This window comes from Anoplolepis gracilipes, chromosome 14 (genome assembly GCF_047496725.1).
Source record: "Anoplolepis gracilipes chromosome 14, ASM4749672v1, whole genome shotgun sequence".
NCBI lineage: Eukaryota > Metazoa > Arthropoda > Insecta > Hymenoptera > Formicidae > Anoplolepis > Anoplolepis gracilipes.
Window position 1 is genome coordinate 5,402,797 of NC_132983.1, and position 19,385 is coordinate 5,422,181.

General features: G+C 25.8%; 2 protein-coding genes across 5 annotated transcripts; both read right to left on the reverse strand.

Annotated features, from left to right (window-relative positions):
- Positions 1–227: 227 nt before the first annotated feature.
- On the reverse strand, positions 228–7,203 carry LOC140672999 (cytochrome P450 4C1-like). The gene is made up of 13 exons (XM_072905547.1): positions 6,980–7,203; positions 5,695–5,913; positions 5,305–5,414; positions 4,964–5,054; positions 4,158–4,343; positions 3,860–3,953; positions 3,073–3,175; positions 2,787–2,886; positions 2,465–2,571; positions 2,293–2,361; positions 1,170–1,338; positions 620–799; positions 228–545 (listed from the first exon to the last, which is right to left on the reverse strand). Exons 2-13 carry the CDS (start codon positions 5,846–5,848, stop codon positions 379–381), a joined length of 1,530 nt encoding a protein of 509 aa, XP_072761648.1. The 5' UTR covers positions 5,849–5,913; positions 6,980–7,203; the 3' UTR covers positions 228–378.
- Positions 7,204–10,054: 2,851 nt separating this feature from the next.
- On the reverse strand, positions 10,055–17,634 carry LOC140672996 (cytochrome P450 4C1-like). Of its 4 annotated transcripts, none has more exons than XM_072905536.1 (13): positions 17,486–17,634; positions 16,211–16,429; positions 14,915–15,024; positions 14,578–14,668; positions 13,782–13,967; positions 13,484–13,577; positions 12,697–12,799; positions 12,412–12,511; positions 12,090–12,196; positions 11,911–11,979; positions 10,790–10,958; positions 10,422–10,601; positions 10,055–10,347 (listed from the first exon to the last, which is right to left on the reverse strand). In XM_072905536.1, the coding sequence occupies exons 2-13, from the start codon at positions 16,362–16,364 to the stop codon at positions 10,181–10,183; spliced, it is 1,530 nt and encodes a 509-aa protein (XP_072761637.1). In that variant the 5' UTR covers positions 16,365–16,429; positions 17,486–17,634; the 3' UTR covers positions 10,055–10,180. The 4 variants fall into 4 exon arrangements, with proteins under 4 accessions (XP_072761637.1, XP_072761638.1, XP_072761639.1 ...); XM_072905537.1 differs by having other exon boundaries at positions 16,211–16,505; positions 17,486–17,633; XM_072905538.1 differs by lacking the exon at positions 16,211–16,429 and adding an exon at positions 15,328–15,526 and having other exon boundaries at positions 17,486–17,624.
- Between the last annotated feature and the right edge of the window lie 1,751 nt (positions 17,635–19,385).

Sequence of the window (19,385 nt, forward strand, 5' to 3'; positions counted from 1 at the left end):
TAAATTGTTATCCATTTTAATTCTCGATAACTATAATATAATTTGTTATTTTTTGCCCATAAGTTTTTTATTTACAGAGACAGATTTAAGACATATAATTATTATTTTAATGATTTACTTTCTCATGATTCTCAAAGTGCTTTATGTTTGAAATATCATCGTCCAATTGACGCTCGAAAAATAAAGGAGAGAATATGCGAGGAATATATTCGTGTATTTCAGGACAAAAAACCACGTATATTTACATAAACATATTTACATAAACAATGTATATTTTCTTCATAATATTAAACGCATGATATGCGTAATAATTATTTTTCATTTTTACAATTAATCAAATTCTTATACTTACATGATATCCGTGTTAATTTTAACCGGCTATTTGTGATTAATTGGGATAAATTTTATATACAACGGACGCGAAGGACAAAGTAGTAAATCGGCCTTTAACTGCATATTTTTTAAGTAATCTACAGGTTCCAAGTAAAAATTGTGCACCAAAGATGCTATTGTAGCCTTCAACTCGAGCAGAGCGAATCGTTGACCTATCATGAAATTCAAAGTTTATCGACACTATTAAGAATTATCGATACGAGCACAAACAAAAATAACAAATCACCTATACAATTTCTCGGTCCTGCGCTGAACGGTATATAAGAATATGGATGACGATTCTGTATTCTCTCCGGCAAGAATCTATCCGGATCGAATACTTCTGGATTTGGCCAAAAATTGGGATCTCGGTGAACTCCGTAGATATGAAGATGTATGTTTGTTCCAGCAGGTATGACATATGAGTCTGAAAGACGTATTATAAAATTACAGAATATTGAAATTTACCTAAATGAAGATTTCTTTTAAGAAAATGTACATAATATTATATTTTTAAAATGTTAAAGCATTTAAACTTATTTTACATTCGATAATATATACTTCGTGTATGTAACAATATGAACAAAACATGGATTACATAATTTTATATGAATTTTGTATGAATCTGAATTATATAATAAAATTACAAAATATTGAAATTTACAAAAATATAAAATTAAAAAAAAATTAAAGATACAAAATATTGGTATTTTTAAAATTTTAAAGCTATTTAATTTATTTTACGTTTGATAATTTATACTTGTCCAAAAATATAGAGCAAAAAAGTAATGCATTACGTAATTTTACATCTTCGGCAGCTTTTCGAAATATTATAAACACGCTGGGATACAAACGTAGCGCTTCCTTTAAACATCTTTCTAAATATGACAAATTTTGCAACGCTCTCATCGTTAGTTTCCCTCCGTTCTCTTGCATCACGGTATCGACTTCAACCCTTACACGTTCCTGCGTCATTGATGATATTTAAATTGTATTGTTTAATATTCTGGTTTATATGTACATACATTCATATAATTTCTTAATAAAATCAAAAGAAATATTTTATATTTATTTTAAAAATATTTTTTTGGGTATATATGTAGAAACTAATGTACATACAGGGTATCTCGAAAATAAATGTCAAAACTTATAAAGAGTGAGAGATTGAATAAAGTGAGAAAACAAGTGTTTTAGTAATTTGCTCGGTTTTTTACGCTTTGAAGAAAATCGCAAAAACCCATGTTGGCCCATATTCAACGAAATTAGAATATGTATGTGACAGATGTAATTAATTATTTGCTTATAGACTTCTGATGAGCAACTGTAATTAATTCATAGTAGAAAGGCATAAATATAAACAAAAACAAATTACAGTAGCAGGCTACAATAAAAGATGGTCTAACCAACTATATTCAATATTGTTCTTTAAGGTCAACTATGATTGCTTAATTCCTTGTGGCCCACGACTTACAACACTTATTGTAAATGGCTCTTAATTCTGCGGTATCGCATATTTATTCACAATTCTCTAACTTTATTTTTAAAAAATTTTAATTCACTCTTTTTTTTAATTTTAATGTTCCATAACTTTTACTTTATGGTACTTTTTGATAAATATAATAATCGTAGTATCGTTATATATTTGTGATAAAACCTTTTTTGTTTGCTTTTCTTTTAATTTTGTTCAAAACGAAGCAAAACCGAGCGATATTTTGTAAAGGAGTTTTTTCTTAGTTTCCATCTTTTATATGATCTCGAAGTTTTGATATTTAATTTCAAGACATTTGGTATATAGAAAATATACATCGCAACAAAAACTTGATATCAGTACTATAGATTTGTACTATAATTATCCGTACAAAATTTTGAGTTTAATTTGTAATTTAAATAATACATTGCAATAATATTGAAATAAAGTACCTGAATATCTTTGTGTTCAGCTAATAGTAATAAAGCAAACATCATATTCCTCGCTGTAGTATCGTAACCCTGTAATCATCGTCATTAATTATTGTATTATTGTATTATGTATAACGTAATACAATTATGCATGCTTAAATAAACGAAAAAAAAAAAGATTACTGATACGTACTTCAAACATAAAAGTATCGACTTCTTCTCTAATGTCCAAATCAGTTAATAAATCTTCTCGAGATGCCGCTATTAAAAGGTCCAACATAGCCAGCCGCTTTTTTTTAACTTTTTAGAAACATAAACAGCAAATTAGCTCAATCTCATTTTTGCATTCTTTAATTAAAATTATTCTTGTATAAAGGTCAAACTCTATTAGAAATAATAATGATTTAATTTTACGACAGACATAAGCTATATCATTACGCGAGATTACGTATGTATACTACAATAATTTTAAATTACGCAAGCAAGCTTAAATTAAAAGCTGATTTCTTACATACTTCCAAACACTTCGACATCATCTATCTCTTTGTCACTTTCAAGATTTTTCAAGTACCGACCATTGGTGCGTTCGTGATAAAGTTTTCTTTCCGCAATGATCTAGACATACAAGTACGGTATTAATTTTTTGTACTTAATAACAATAGCATAATATTAACAGCATAATGTGCTATTAATATTTTTGATTAATCATGTAATCTTACGGGACGAAGATTATGATGTTTATTGTAATATTACGCAGAAAAAAGAGTTTAAGAGATTAAAACAACATGATTTAAAACGTACTTTTTCTGTAAATCCATGCAATATTTTCAAGAGTTTTTTTTGCTTTTTTCCTTGTGGCGATAACGAGAATAACAAATCGTTATAGAACCAAGGCCTAAAAACTCTAAAACGTAATTCAATAAAACTATATAATTTTAAAAATGATGTAATTGTGTAACAGCTTTATTTAAAGTTAGCGTAAATATTTAAAGTAAACTATAAGTGATTATAGAGAATATAAATTAAATTTATCTATGGCTGCATTCAGCAGAGAAAGTAAATCAGTGATTCTTTATTGTGATTGGTTCTTGCATTTAGATTTATGTTGGATCTAAGTGCAGAAACAAATCACAATAAAAAATCACTAAGCGCTCACTGATTTGCTTTCTCTGCTGAACGCAGCCTATGTTACGATAAAAATATAGCATTTTTTAAAACATTAACCATTTGTTTTAACTAAATTAGATTAAGATAGATTCTTTGATGTAAATGTAATTTCTCTATAAATTTTATTGCACAATTTATTTTTCTTAATTTTTGAATATTTTAATGTTTTCAATATTTTTAACATTTTAAAGATTACAATATTATGAAATTAAACATTTAGCAAGTACAATATTTTGATTGTTAATAACTGGTAATAAATAGAATTTCTGTTTTACATTAATTGTTCATACTAATTTTAGCTTTATATGATTATTAAATAATTAATCTATTTTTCAAATTGTATACATATAATTGTATACATAATTATAACATAAAGGAGAGATCATAGGAATCATACAATTATTTACTAAACATTAATTACCTATAAACTATTAGTTGGATTATATCATTTATCGCATTTCGATACTGTTGCTGGGACTCATCAAGGTTTTGCAGAGAAATGCCCATGGCAGTTTCTACGAGTGCATTTATCATATAAAATCGTAAATAGGTCAAAGATTATTAGAGCTGAAGATTTTAAAAGTTTGAATATTATCTACTTTCATTGGTGTGTCGGTGTTTTGTGTTAGAATGAATTACCTTTTTATCTCAAATTATGATAACTTAGAATGAAATCCTAATACGAACACAGAACAATGGAAATTTTACAAAAACCTTACCGCATATCGCATTTAACGTATGTTCACTAACAAATGATGATAAATCTTTTACTACTATTCCTCCAGCATCCTTCAACGATTTTGTCATGCAATTGCTCTCTTTAATCAAGATATCCACAAATTGATTTAATATATTGAAATGAAATGTAGGTGTTAATATCTTTCGCCGCGTTTGCCATTTAGTGCCTAAAACAAAAACAGTATAACGTAAAATTATATGATAAAGAATTATAATAATATTATATAAAATTATTTTTTTTTTACTTTAATGTTTAATGGATCAATTTATAAATAATATATTAATTATCTAAAATTTATTCTTTTTTCGCAAAATTCATTTTTATAATCCTTTAAATTTTTTTTCATAAAACTTTTGACTGTAAAAGAATTAACAAATATTACCGTAAATTTAATTGTTAGTTTGTAATTAAAGCTTTATTGATTGGGAAATAAAAATAATTTATTCAAAGTATATTACGTGCGCACGTTTAGTAGTGCTTATAATTTAATTAAAAAATTTTAATTAGAATATCTGTTGTCATTATTATTACTGCTGTTTGCTTGAGAATACATGTATCATAGCAAAATTATTCATTATTATAATCTTTACTTGTATATTTCTTTTAAATTTATTAGTTTTTATAACGAAAAAGTTGTATAAGTTCATTATTTAAACGTATAAGATAATATTTAAGATAATATCTAATTGTAAAATTTTATTGGATTTTCTGTGATGGAGACAGATCTATGACAAACTGTAACAATAAAGAGCATGTACGCTCTATATGTTAATTTCATTATGTTACCTGTGCTGGTAAGAAGACCCGTGCCCAACCAAGGAAGTAACGAATCATACACACGACTTTTCTCAATGTGCTTGGTGCTACTTAGTATCGTCTGAAATTACCGAAAACATCTTAAGAAAGAACATCAGTTCATTGTGTCACTCCATCTTAGATACACAAATAATTTATTAATTATATCTCAAATTTTTATTTAAATTTGATCGAGTAGCAATGTTTGCTTCTTTTCATTTTTTAAAAATCTTTTTTTTTACAAGCAAAAATCTACTTATAAAGCGCAAGATTTTTAAATCTAGCTAAATCGTAATTCTATGTCTTCAAAAAAAATCAATTTTTTGTTTTACCTCCACATCATCTGGATGACGGATGGAAACAACAGGCATGAATAAAGACCAGATTTTAAAAATGGGATAATAGTTGTTAGTCAGTTTAAACAACAGTTTTATTAGCTCTTCTAAAAAATATATTATAAATATATAAAATTGTTGAGGAATTAATTTTGTCATTATTTTTATTGTTACTTTTACTCATGTTGAAAATAAATAATGATATTTAAGAAAATGGATAGCAAATTGGTACTGTAAAAAGAAATATTAAGGTAAATAATCAACACGCAATAAATGTTAATAAGCATTTCAACGCAGAAGATTTGTGAATTTAACTTTTACTTTTATGTGCGTGAATGACAAATTTTTTGTCAATTATTGTAAATAAATTAGAAATTTTATACTTGCCTGGTGAAATTTGAGCTTCCAATACATTGCCAAGAAACGGAAGGCCTGGTGGTCCCGGTATGAGATTAATAAGTCGTCCGCTTCTTCCATGATGCACATAATAATTATACACCAGTAAAATAAATATAAATAATAATAATATGGTGATGAACATTGTTTCCTGATGTGATATTCTTGACCAGTTAAGCTTTATCTTTTTAACTTCCTGTTTCTATGATCCTTGGATTGCACGTGTGAAAAAATAAGTAATATTTGTTTACAATAAAACTGTCATAATCGCCTTGATATCCTAAATATGTCAGAGAGAGTGAGAAAGAGAGAGAGAAAGAGAGAGAGAGAGAGAGAGAGAGAGAGAGAAGAAAGAGTGAAGGAGAGTGATAAAGAGAATAATCATTGAAATATCTTAATTTTATCAATTTTTTATTGTTAATAGTTTTGAAGAGTTATAAATAATGTGATAAATAATGTGATAAATAATGGGATTAATTATTATAATATAATAGATACAATGTTTGTTAATTAAATAATAAAATTTTTATTATTTATCGTTTATAATCATGTTACTATTTATAACATAATTTTCTAAGATTTTAAAATAATATTGCAAAATCTGATCAGTGCTCTATAGTATTAAAATTAGATCGAGTATTATATTTATCTTATTATCTATAAAATTTTTCAGTTATTTTAACATTGTTATAATTTTATTTACTTTATAATTGTATAAAAAGAAATGCTTTTTAAGTGATCGCATCATAATATCCTTTTAAGTTTAATTTAAAATTTAGTTCTGTGCAATTGTGTGCGTATGTACTTTGAATTTAAAAATATATTTCTATTACTAAGCAAAGATAGAATTGTTTTGTAATAAACGAAACTATTAATTAAGCATTCGCACACTTTCGTAATCAAAAAATTAATTTGAAAATTTTATGTGATTTTTATCAAATTTATTATCATGTTACACACATAAACATATTGTGTTTCCATATACTTATTACATGTACAAATTATATAATTATGACGATTGTTTCATAGCATTTCTTCCTTTGTTTATCTAACTGTTAAAGATTTGTGCAAAAAGAATATAATACATTTAGTAAGATTATAACAATATAATTATAATCAAACACAAAATCAACAAAGTTAACAACTTGTGTTATTAGAAAAAAAATTATGTATAAAAATCATGCACTTACACGAATTATATTATTAATCCTAGTTCAAATATTGCAGTAAAATGTTATAAAGTTCTATTTTACATAAATAAGTATTACTCAATTACCTAATAAATTCTCTGAAGCGACAGTTCAATTCAAACACCACTTAAATGTTTAAAATGTTTTAAATAAAATTATTTAAAAAAAAATTTTTTCAAGCGAATACATGTGCTAGTACAACAATCTCCGCGAACTGACAATGCACATCTGAGGTTTACATAAATATAATATCTCTAGTTCAAAAGTGCAATAATAACAATCACAGTCTTATACTTGAGAGGCAAGTCTCATTTTCATTAAAGACCAAACAACACATTTGATAAATGTTTATTTACATTCGGATTTGTTTCATTTTTATATATGTTATAGAGGGTACATTCTTAAATTACACCTTGTTTGAATGTTGTGGCGCCAGTTTGTTTTTGAAATATATGATTTTAAAATGTTATAAATATAATATATTTAGAAAAAGGAATTTAGTCTCAATAATTTTAACCAAGACATATGTTTTCAAAAATTTTCATAAAATAAATGTATGAACAGGGGAGGGGCTCCGCCTGCATCTCCTCCTGTATCCTTCATCGCGAAAAAATACAATTCTCCAACCTGTTTTTTTTTTAATATTAAAATCATTGCTCACACGTTTACTAAAATATTGATAAAACTTTACTGTTTGTAATATCAGTTTACATTTAAGAAAAAGCATTAAAATTATCAAACTTTAATTTATATCTTTTAAACTAAATGCCTTTTCTCACTTTATAATTGCCAAGAATTACTCCCGAAAAACAATTTTTTTTTACAACAATATATCTAACTAAGTGGCGACAAAATCGTGAGGTATAATCTTTTATACAGCACATATTACATAAAAGTAAGAAGATTTGCAGCTAATGTTTGTTAATGTAAGTTTGTGTCTGCATTTATAATCTTATAAGTCAAGTTCATGTCGTTAAAAAAGACTGACGTTAAAACGATGCGATAATAAAACAAAATGTCAAGTCAGCATCAAAAAAATTGTTACGCAAAAGTATATTGTTAAAATGTATATAATATTATTTACATCTGCTTTTCTGATTGCAAAAATAATATTTTAACTTTTGTTATATACTTTTAATAACACAAAAATTGTGTTGATTAAAAATGATAAAAAACAAGTATTATAAAATGTTATGTTTTTTTACTTAACATTAGTTTTTAACATAATTTTTCAATTATTAAAAATTTTATATAAGAAAGATATAAAAATTCTAACGAATACATTTATAAAGTATATTTTATATAGTAAAACTTTATAAAAACTATATAAAAAAAAAATATTACAAATGTAAACTCATTTGAAAAAATATACACAATCACGTATTGTAGATTACCTTATTGGAATATTTGGAATGTATTGAAACTTGCAATTAAATTTGTAAAATATATAATGGTGAAAATCTCTTTATAATGTATGATAGTATAACTTTTTTTATTTCTAATCAGTGATATTTTTTGACATATTTTTTTGAGCTATTAAGAAGAAGCCGGTTGTTTCAACTTCTTAATAGATTTATTCATCAATCACTTATTATTAGGTAAATATCATATCTACATGTTAAGTTTGTTACCGAAAAATAATTTTACTTATTATTTCAATCACCGAATAAAACTATCTCTGGATAACAATTTAACTCGAGGTAAATTTTATCAATAAATAAAACCATAGTTAATAATATTTATCTGCAGTAAATAATTGACGGATAATTCTATCAAGAAGTTGGAACATTCTATATAATTGATTAGTATCTGACAATATTATTAAAATTTGCTAATCTAAAATATTCTGAATTAAATAGGTTCTATATATTCTACATATTCTGTTTTGTTATTTGTCGCTTGAGATTTGTATTTTTCTCAATTTTCATAAAATTTTATATTTATCTACATGTGAAAGTAACGAGAGATCATCGAAAGTTAAATATTTTTTCTATCTATTATTTAAAATTTTCAAAAGAATACCAAGTTTATAATACATCGTTGTAGCAATTAAATCAGAATTATAAAAAAGAATTTCAAAATTTTGAATGAAATAATTAAAAGAGAATGCGCAAAGTTTTGTTTTTATCAAAAAATCCGTAATATTTATTTTATTTCTCACAAAAATATCTTCTTTTTTTTAAGGAACTAAATTTATTCTGTGTTTATTTTCGTTAATCGCATAAACATATAATATCAGGTTTTAGGCGTATAATACGTCTATTTGAAAAAACATTTTGTATAATAAATAGACATGTTAATTACGTTTAAACATGGTTTCGTTTATAAGTATAATAGCGAGCTTTAGTTTTTTTTTTATAATTTTCCAGTTCTCTACTTTGTAATATCATTATTCGCGATCAATCAAAGAATGTAGACAAGGAGACACGAGAAATACACAGAATTAAATAAAACTTATTTCTTAATATTTTGATTTTTATGTGCAGAGATATAAATAAATTCTTAATAAGTTACAATAAATTTTTTATATTTATTTTAGAAATGTTTTAATTAAATTGGAATATAGAAATAGATATATTTACATATATACGTGTATATATATATGTATATATATATGTGTATATATATAATATAGTATAAAGTATCGACTTTTGAAATAAAACATTTTCGCGAAGAACAATACATTTTGATTGATAATTGGCAGCTTAAACAAATCATTGTCTTACATTAATTATTTACTTATACGTGATTATTAAATAATTAATTTAATTTTTAAAATGTATAAATATATTACAATCATAAACGTACAGAAGATACACACATATATATATACATTAATGTTATTCTTTTTACTCTCGACTGTTGCCAACCGCATGTAAGTAAAAAATTGAAGAGAATATGCGTTTTAATTTTTCAAAATTAAATTGTTATCCATCTTAATTCTCGATAACTATAATATAGTTTGTTCTTTTTGCCTATAAGTTTTTCATTAACAGAGACAGATTTAAGATATATAATTATTATTTTATGATTTACTTTCTCATGATTTTCAAAGTGCCTTATGTTTAAAATATCACCGTCCAATTAACGCTCGAAAAATAAAGAAGAAAATATGCGAGAAATATATTCGTGTATTCCAAAACAATAAACCACGTAACATGTTTAAATAAACAATGTATATTATCTTGATAATAATAAACGTATAATATGCGTATAATAATTAATTTTTATTTTTACAATTAATCAAATTCTTATACTTATATGATATCCGTGTTAATTTTAACCGGCTATTTGTGATTAATTGGGATAAATTTTATATACAACGGACGCGAAGGACAAAGTAGTAAATCGGCCTTTAACTGCATATTTTTTAAGTAATCTACAGGTTCCAAGTAAAAATTGTGCACCAAAGATGCTATTGTAGCCTTCAACTCGAGCAGAGCGAATCGTTGACCTATCATGAAATTCAAAGTTTATCGACACTATTAAGAATTATCGATACGAGCACAAACGAAAATAACAAATCACCTATACAATTTCTCGGTCCTGCGCTGAACGGTATATAAGAATATGGATGACGATTCTGTATTCTCTCCGGCAAGAATCTATCCGGATCGAATACTTCTGGATTTGGCCAAAAATTGGGATCTCTGTGAACTCCGTAGATATGAAGATGTATGATCGTTCCAGCAGGTATGACATATGATTCTGAAAAGCGTATTATAAAATTACAAAATATTGAAATTTACAAAAATATTATTTTTTTTTAATAAAATGTATATAATATTGTTATTCTTAAAATGTTAAAACAACTTAATTCATTTTACGTTTGATAATTTTACTTCATGTAATGTTTCATGTCCAGAAATATGTAGAGCAAAAAAATAATGCATTACGTAATTTTACATCTTCGGCAGCTTTTCGGAATATTAAAAACACGCTGGGATACAAACGTAGCGCTTCCTTTAAACATCTTTCTAAATATGATAAATTTTGCAACGCTTTCATCGTTAGTTTCCCTCCGTTCTCTTGCATCACGATATCGACTTCAACCCTTACACGTTCCTGCGTCATTGATGATATTTAAATTGTATTGTTTAATATTTTGGTTTATATGTACATACGTACATATAATTTCTTAATAAAATAAAAAAAAATATTTTACATTTATTTTAAAAATATTTTTTTTCGATATATATGTAGAAACTAATGTACATACAGGGTATCTCGAAAATAAATGTCAAAACTTTAAAAGCGTGAAAGATTGATAAAGTGAGAAAACAAGTGTTTTAATAATTAGCTCGGTTTTTTTACGCTTTGAAGAAAATCGCAAAAACCCATGTTGGCCCATATTCAACGAAATTAGTATATGTATGTGACAGATGTAATTAATTATTCGCTTGTAGACTTTTGATGAGCAACTGTAATTAATTCATAGTAGAAAGGTATAAATATAAACAAAAACAAATTAAAGTAGCAGGCTACAATAAAGGGCGGTCTAACCAATGATATTCAATACTGTTCTTCAATTATGATTGCTTAATTCCTTGTGGCCCACGACTTACAACACTTATTGTAAATGGCTCTTAATTCTGCGGTATCGCGTATTTATTCACAATTCTCTAACTTTATTTTTAAAAAATTTTAATTTACTCTTTTTTTTTAATTTTAATGTTCCATAACTTTTACTTTATGGTACTTTTTGATAAATATAATAATTGTAGTATCGTTATATATTTGTGATAAAACCTTTTTTGTTTGTTTTTCTTTTAATTTTATTCAAAACAAAGAAAAACCGAGCGATATTTTGTAAAGGAGTTTTTTCTTCTAGTTTCTATATTTTATATGCTCTCGAAGTTTTGATATTTAATTTCAGACATTCGGTATATAGAAAATATACATCGCAACAAAAACTTGATATCAGTACTATAAATCTGTACTATAATTATCCGTACAAAATTTTGAGTTAAAATTGTAATTTAAATAATATATTGCAATAATATTCAAAAAAAAGTACCTGAATATCTTTGTGTTCAGCTAATAGTAATAAAGCAAACATCATATTCCTCGCTGTAGTATCGTAACCCTATAATCATCGTCATTAATTATTGTATTATTGTATTATGTTTAACGTAATACAATTATACATGCTTAAATACACTAAACGAAAAAAGAAAAAAGATTACTGATACGTACTTCAAACATAAAAGTATCGACTTCTTCTCTAATGTCTAAATCAGTTAATAAACCTTCTCGAGATGCCGCTATTAAAAGGTCCAACATAGCCAGCCGCTTTTTCTTAACTTTTTAGAAACATAAACAGCAAATTAGCTCAATCTCATTTTTGCATTCTTTAATTAAAATTATTCTTGTATAAAGGTCAAACTCTATTAGAAATAATAATGATTTAATTTTACGACAGACATAAGCTATATCATTACGCGAGATTACGTATGTTTACTACAATAATTTTAAATTACGCAAGCAAGCTTAAATTAGAAGCTGATTTCTTACATACTTCCAAACACTTCGACATCATCTATCTCTTTGTCACTTTCAAGATTTTTCAAGTACTGACCATTGGTGCGCTCGTGATAAAGTTTTCTTTCCGCTATGATCTACACATACAAGTACGGTATTAATTTTTTGTACTTAATAACAATAGCATAATATTAATAGCATAATGTGCTATTAATATTTTTGATTAATCATGTAATCTTACGGTACGAAGATTATAAGGTTTCTTATAATATTACGCAAAAAAAGAGTATAAAGAATTGAAATAACATGATTTAAAACGTACTTTTTCCGTAAATCCATGCAATATTTTCAAGAGTTTTTTTTGCTTTCTTCCTTGTGGCGATAACGAGAATAACAAATCGTTATAGAACCAAGGCCTAAAAGCTCTAAAACGTAAGTCAATAAAACTATATAATTCTAAAAATGATGTAATTGTGTAACAGCTTTATTTAAAGTTAGCGTAAATATTTAAAGTAAACTATAAGTGATTATAGAGAATATAAATTAAATTTATCTATGGCTGCATTCAGCAGAGAAAGTAAATCAGTGATTCTTTATTGTGATTGGTTCTTTCATTTAGATCTATGTTGGATCTAAGTGCAGAAATCAATCACAATAAAATATCACTAAGCGCTCACTGATTTGCTTTCTCTGCTGAACGCAGCCTATGTTACGATAAAAATATAGCATTTCTTAAAACATTAACCATTTGTTTTAACTAAATTAGATTAAGATAGATTCTTTGATGTAAATGTAATTTCTCTATAAATTTTATTGCACAATTTATTTTTCTTAATTTTTGAATATTTTAATGTTTTCAATATTTTTAACATTTTAAAGATTACAATATTATGAAATTAAACATTTAGCAAGTACAATATTTTGATTGTTAATAACTGGTAATAAATAGAATTTCTGTTTTACACTAATTGTTTATACTAATTTTAGCTTTATATGATTATTAAATAATTAATCTATCTTTCAAATTGTATACATATAATTGCATACATAATTATAACATAAAGGAGAGATCATAAAAATTATACAATTATTTACTAAACATTAATTACCTATAAACTATTAGTTGGATTATATCATTTATCGCATTTCGATACTGTTGCTGGGACTCATCAAGGTTTTGCAGAGAAATGCCCATGGCAGTTTCTACGAGTGCATTTATCATATAAAATCGTAAATAAGTCAAAGATTATTAGAGCTGAAGATTTTAAAAGTTTGAATATTATCTACTTTCATTGGAGTGTCAGTGTTTTGTGTTAGAATGAATTATTTTTTTATCTCAAATTATGATAACTTAGAATGAAATCCTAATACGAACACAGGACAATGGAAATTTTACAAAAGCCTTACCGCATATCGCATTTAACGTATGTTCACTAACAAATGATGATAAATCTTTTACTACTATTCCTCCAGCATCCTTCAACGATTTTGTCACGCAATTGCTCTCTTTAATCAAGATATCCACAAATTGATTTAATATATTGAAATGAAATGTAGGTGTTAATATCTTTCGCCGTGTTTGCCATTTAGTGCCTAAAACAAAAACAGTATAACGTAAAATTATATGTGTGATAAAGAATTATAATAATATTATATAAAATTATTTTTTTCCTACTTTAATGTTTAATGGATCAATTTATAAATAATATATTATATATCTAAAATTTATTCTTTTGTCGCAAAATTCACTTTTATAATCCTTTAAATTTTTTTTCTAAATCTTTTGACTGTAAAAGAATTAATAAATATTAACGTAAATTTAATTGTTAGTTTGTAATTAAAGCTTTATTGATTGGGAAATAAAAATAATTTATTCAAAGTATATTACGTGCGCACGTGTAGTAGTGCTTATAATTTAATTAAAAAATTTTAATTAGAATATCTGTTGTCATTGTTATTACTGCTGTTTGCTTGAGAATACATGTATCACAGCAAAATTATTCATTATTAAAATCTTTACTTGTAAATTTCTTTTAAATTTATTAGTTTTTATAACGAAAAAGTTGTATAAGTTCATTATTTAAACGTATAAGATAATATTTAAGTCTAATTGTAACGTTTTATTGGATTTTCTGTGATGGAGACAGATCGATAACAGACTGTAATAGTAAAGAGCATGTATATGTTAATTTCATTACGTTACCTGTGCTGGTAAGAAGACCTGTGCCTAACCAAGGAAGTAACGTATCATACCAATGACTTTTCTCAATGTGCTTAGTGCTACTTAGTATCGTCTGAAATTACCGAAAACATCTTAAGAAAAAACATCAGTTCATTGTGTCACTCCATCTTAGATACACAAATAATTTATTAATTATATCTCAAATTTTTATTTAAATTTGGTTGAGTATTAATGTTTTTTTTTCATTTTTTATAATTCTTTTTTTTTACAACCAAAAATCTTATAAGGCGCAATATTTTTAATTCTAGCTAAATCGTAATTTTATGTCTTCAAGAAAAAAATCAATTTTTTTTATTACCTCCACATCATCTGGATGACGAATAGAAACAATAGGCATGAAGAAAAGCCAGATTTTCAAAATGGGATAATATTTATTAGTTACTTTAAACAACAATTTCATTAGCTTTTCTAAAAATATAATATAAATATATAAAATTGTTGAGGAATTAATTTTGTCATTATTTTTATTGTTACTATTACTCAGATATTGAAAACATACTATAATAATAACTAGGAAAATGTATTGCAAATTGATAATGCAAAAAGTGCTAAGATGAATAATCTGTATGCAATAAATGTTAATAAGTATTTCAAAGTTGAAATTTGTGAATTTAACTTTTAATTGCATGTGCACGAATGACGAATCGTTTGTCTATTAGAGGAACTAGGTAGTCGAAAATTGATTATTTTTATAGCATTTCTCGAAAGTACCGTTCTTCCTGAATAATATGCCGTTTGTTTTATATCAAAATTCGCAAAATTGTGAATTTGACAGCTAAAAAGGTCGAACGGTGCTCGGACTCGAATTCTTCAGATTTTGCCCGGTCGCAGGTAGGTGATTCTGTAGCTCGCTGACCGCTTTTCCAAAATTTCCCTTTTGTCATTTCGGATTATTTTATCGTACTTCTCCCTTGGGAAAGTTTAGAATCATTAGAATCATCTTATTACTCTTCCGGAGCTCATTGAGCAAGGTATGTATTAGTAATTGTACTTTGAAATGTATGAAAATCTTTAAACGTGTTTTTCTCGAAACTTATTTTCTCTTGGTTTTTCCCTAATTATGAAGAAACGGAGGTTCAAATCGGCTTGGAAAAATTACAGATTGTATAAAACATGTAATTTACCGCTGAACCTCCGGTACATTCTGTAAAAATTCGAGTTTTTAAAAAAAAAATTCATAAGTCGCGGTTTTATGGACAAAAATTTTTCGTTTTCAAAAAAATTGTCGTTTTTTGGCCACCAATTTAATAATTTTGTTTTTATTTTTTTTTATAGATCCAGCGGAAAATTACAAGTATAAAAAAGAATATCCCGCAAGAAAAATTAGATTACCTCATCTGTTAAAGGTTCTACCACGGAAAAACCAGAAAAAAACGTTGAAATGTTCACTGTTGTGTCATGCCGGTTTTTAAATATATATACATTTAATGCCAACTTTTTTTCAACCTATATGATAGCAATAAACATTGGATAAAAGGATACATCTGTATTTGCTTACATTTCTTTACAACCGAGTCGCAAAGAAAAGTTTTATTACTACAATTTCGACTGCCTAGTCCCCTTAATGTCAATAAATTAGAAATTTTATATTTGCCTGCTGAAATTTGGACTTGCAATACATAGCCAAGAAACGGAAGACCTCGTGGTCCCGGTATGAGATTAATAAGTCGTCCATTTCTTCCATAATGCACATAATAATTCCACACCAGTAAAATAAACATAAATAATAACAATATGGTGATAAACATTGTTTCCTGATGTGATATTCTTGACCAGTTAAGCTTTATCTTTTTAACTTCCTGTTTCTACAATCCTTTGGTTGCACGTGTGAAAAGATAAGTAATATTTGTTTACAACAAAACTGTTATAATTGTCTTGATATCCTAAGTCTACGAGAAAGAAAGAAAAAGAGTGAGAAAGAGGAAGAGCGGGAGAGAGAGAGAGAGAGAGAGAGAGAGAGAGAGAGAGAGAGAGAGGGAGGAAGAGAAAAGGAGTGTCAAAGACAGAGAGAAAAATCATTGAAATATCTTAATCTTATAAATTTTACATAGTTAATAATTTTGAAGAGTTATAAATAATGTGATAAATTTATTCATTATAATGAAAAAGATATCGCTCGCCTAAATTATATAAAAAAATTTTTATCGTTTATTGTTTATAATTATGTTGCTATTTATAACATATAATTTCTTAAGATTCTAAAATAAAATTGCAAAATCTGATCATTGCTTCATAGTATCAAAATTAGGTCGAGTATTAATTTTATTTTATTATCTAAAAAATGTATCAATTGTTTTAACATTGTTATAATTTTATTTATTATATAAATATATAAAAAGAAACGCTCTTAAGTGATCACATCCTAATGTCCGTTTAAAGTTTAGTTCTGTGCAAATTTGTGTGTGCGTATATATTTTAAATTTATAAATATATTTTTATTGATGAGCAAAGATAGTGTTGCTATGTAATAAACGGAGGTGTTATTTCAGCACTTGCACACTTCAACAAGGAATTAATTTGAAAATTTTATCACGTTATATTACAAATTTATTATCACGTTACACACACAAACATTGTGTTTTGATATAATGTACAAATTATATAATTATCAACAATTATTTAATAGCGTTCTTTGTTTTGTTCATCTAACTGTTAAACATTTGCGCAAAAAGAATATAATACGTTTAATAAGATTATAACAATAAGATTATAATAATTAAACAAAGTCAACAACTTGTATTATTAGAAAACAATTATGTATAAAAATCACGCACTTACATACTCTAATTACATTATTAACTATAGTTTAAATGTTGCAATAAAATTTTATAAAGTTTTACTTTACATAAAAAAATATTAAATCAATTACCTGATAGATTCTTTGAAGCGACGCGACGGTTCAATTCAAACACCACTCAAATGTTTAAAATGTTTTAAATAAAATTACAAATCTTTTCAACCGGATACTTGCTAGTACAACAATCTCCGCGAACTGATAATTCACATCTGAGGCTTACTTATAATATCTCTAGTTCAAGGACGCATTAATAAGAATCAGAGTCTCATACTTGAGAGACAAGTTGAATAATCTCATTTTGATTAATGACTAAACAACACATTTGATAAATGTTTACTTACACTCGGCTTTTTTCGTTTTTATACATGTTATAGAAGGTACTTTCCTAATCGTTTGAATTTTGTATCTGTTTTGTCGTCTGTTTGTTTTAAAAATATATAAATTTGAAATAATATTTTTAGAAAAAGAAATTTAGTCTCAATAATTTTAATCAAGACATATGTTTTCAAAATTATTCATAAAATAAATGTCTCAATGATTTTAACCTCGATATATGTTTTTAAAATTTTTCATAAAATAAATGTATGAACAGGGGAGGGGCTTCGCTTGCATCTCCCACCCTTCATATAAAAAAAATACAATTTTCCAACATGTTCTTTTTTTGATTATTAAAATCATTGCTCACACGTTTACTAAAATATTGATAAAACTTTACTGTTTGTAATATCAGTTTACATCTAAGGAAAAGCATTAAAATTATGAAACTTTAATTTATGTCTTCTAAACTAGATGCCTTTTCTCACTTTATAATTGCCAAGAATTACTCCCGAAAAACAATTGTTTTTTACAACAACGTATCTAAGTGGCGACAAAATCGTGAGGTATAATCTTTTATACAGTTTTGTCAAAATTATGACAAAATCGCAAATCTCAAGAACCAAACGAGTGGGTTACAAAATTCAGCAGTGTATTACTCAGGAATATATTCTCTATAATACATATATGTATTAATGAAAACAATCTGAGCTGTGTAAATTAAACATTTACTATACATTTTTATGCATACTTTTATTTGAGAAGATAAAAATCATGGAACCATTTTAAAATATAATCTGAAATTTAAACTATTGATTTAAAATAGTTTTGTTATCGTTTAAAATCTTTTTCAAAATAAAAATATTTACATCGATATTAACAATACACAAGCATAATACATTTATTATTTATTTTTTTAACCAATTTTTATTTTCAGAGAAAAATGTATATTGTCGAACGTTTCAGTAATTCGAAGATTTAATATTTGAAAGTCCAGGACGTGCATTGGGCAATTTAGTAATTCATCACGAATTATCTTTAGAACAATTTGCAAACACTTGTTTGTGCTTATTTTTTTTTAAATTCTATTTTAATAGAAGTAACATTTCTTATTTTTATTTAGATAACATATTTATAGTTTATTAAAATAAAAGGGAAATAGTTCTGTGGCTTTCTTCGCCAGAAACTTTATCTCTCCTTTTTTAAACAAATTATAAACTTTTACTTAATAAGCGTATATGAGTTTGATACAATAAGTAGTACGAGAAGAATAAAATTTTGATTTTTATAAATTTTTTTCTTTTGTTTAATCAACAGATTTAATTTATTAACTAAGAACTAAGTTCACTGGTTAATATTCACAATCGTTATCTTACAATTGTTACAAAATGATAGCACATATTATATAAAAATACAAGGTTCCTAGCTAATGTTTGTAAAAACTAAATTTGAATTTGTTCTTATATATGATTAATTTAATAAGTCAAGTTCGTGTCGTTAAAAAAGACTGACGTTAAAACGATGCGATAATAAAACAAAATGTCAAGTGCGTCTCGTCAGAAAAGCTGACATTGAAAACAGTGCAATAATAAAACAAAACGTCAAGTCAGCATCAAAAAAATTGTTATGCAAAAGTATATTGTTAAAATGTATATAA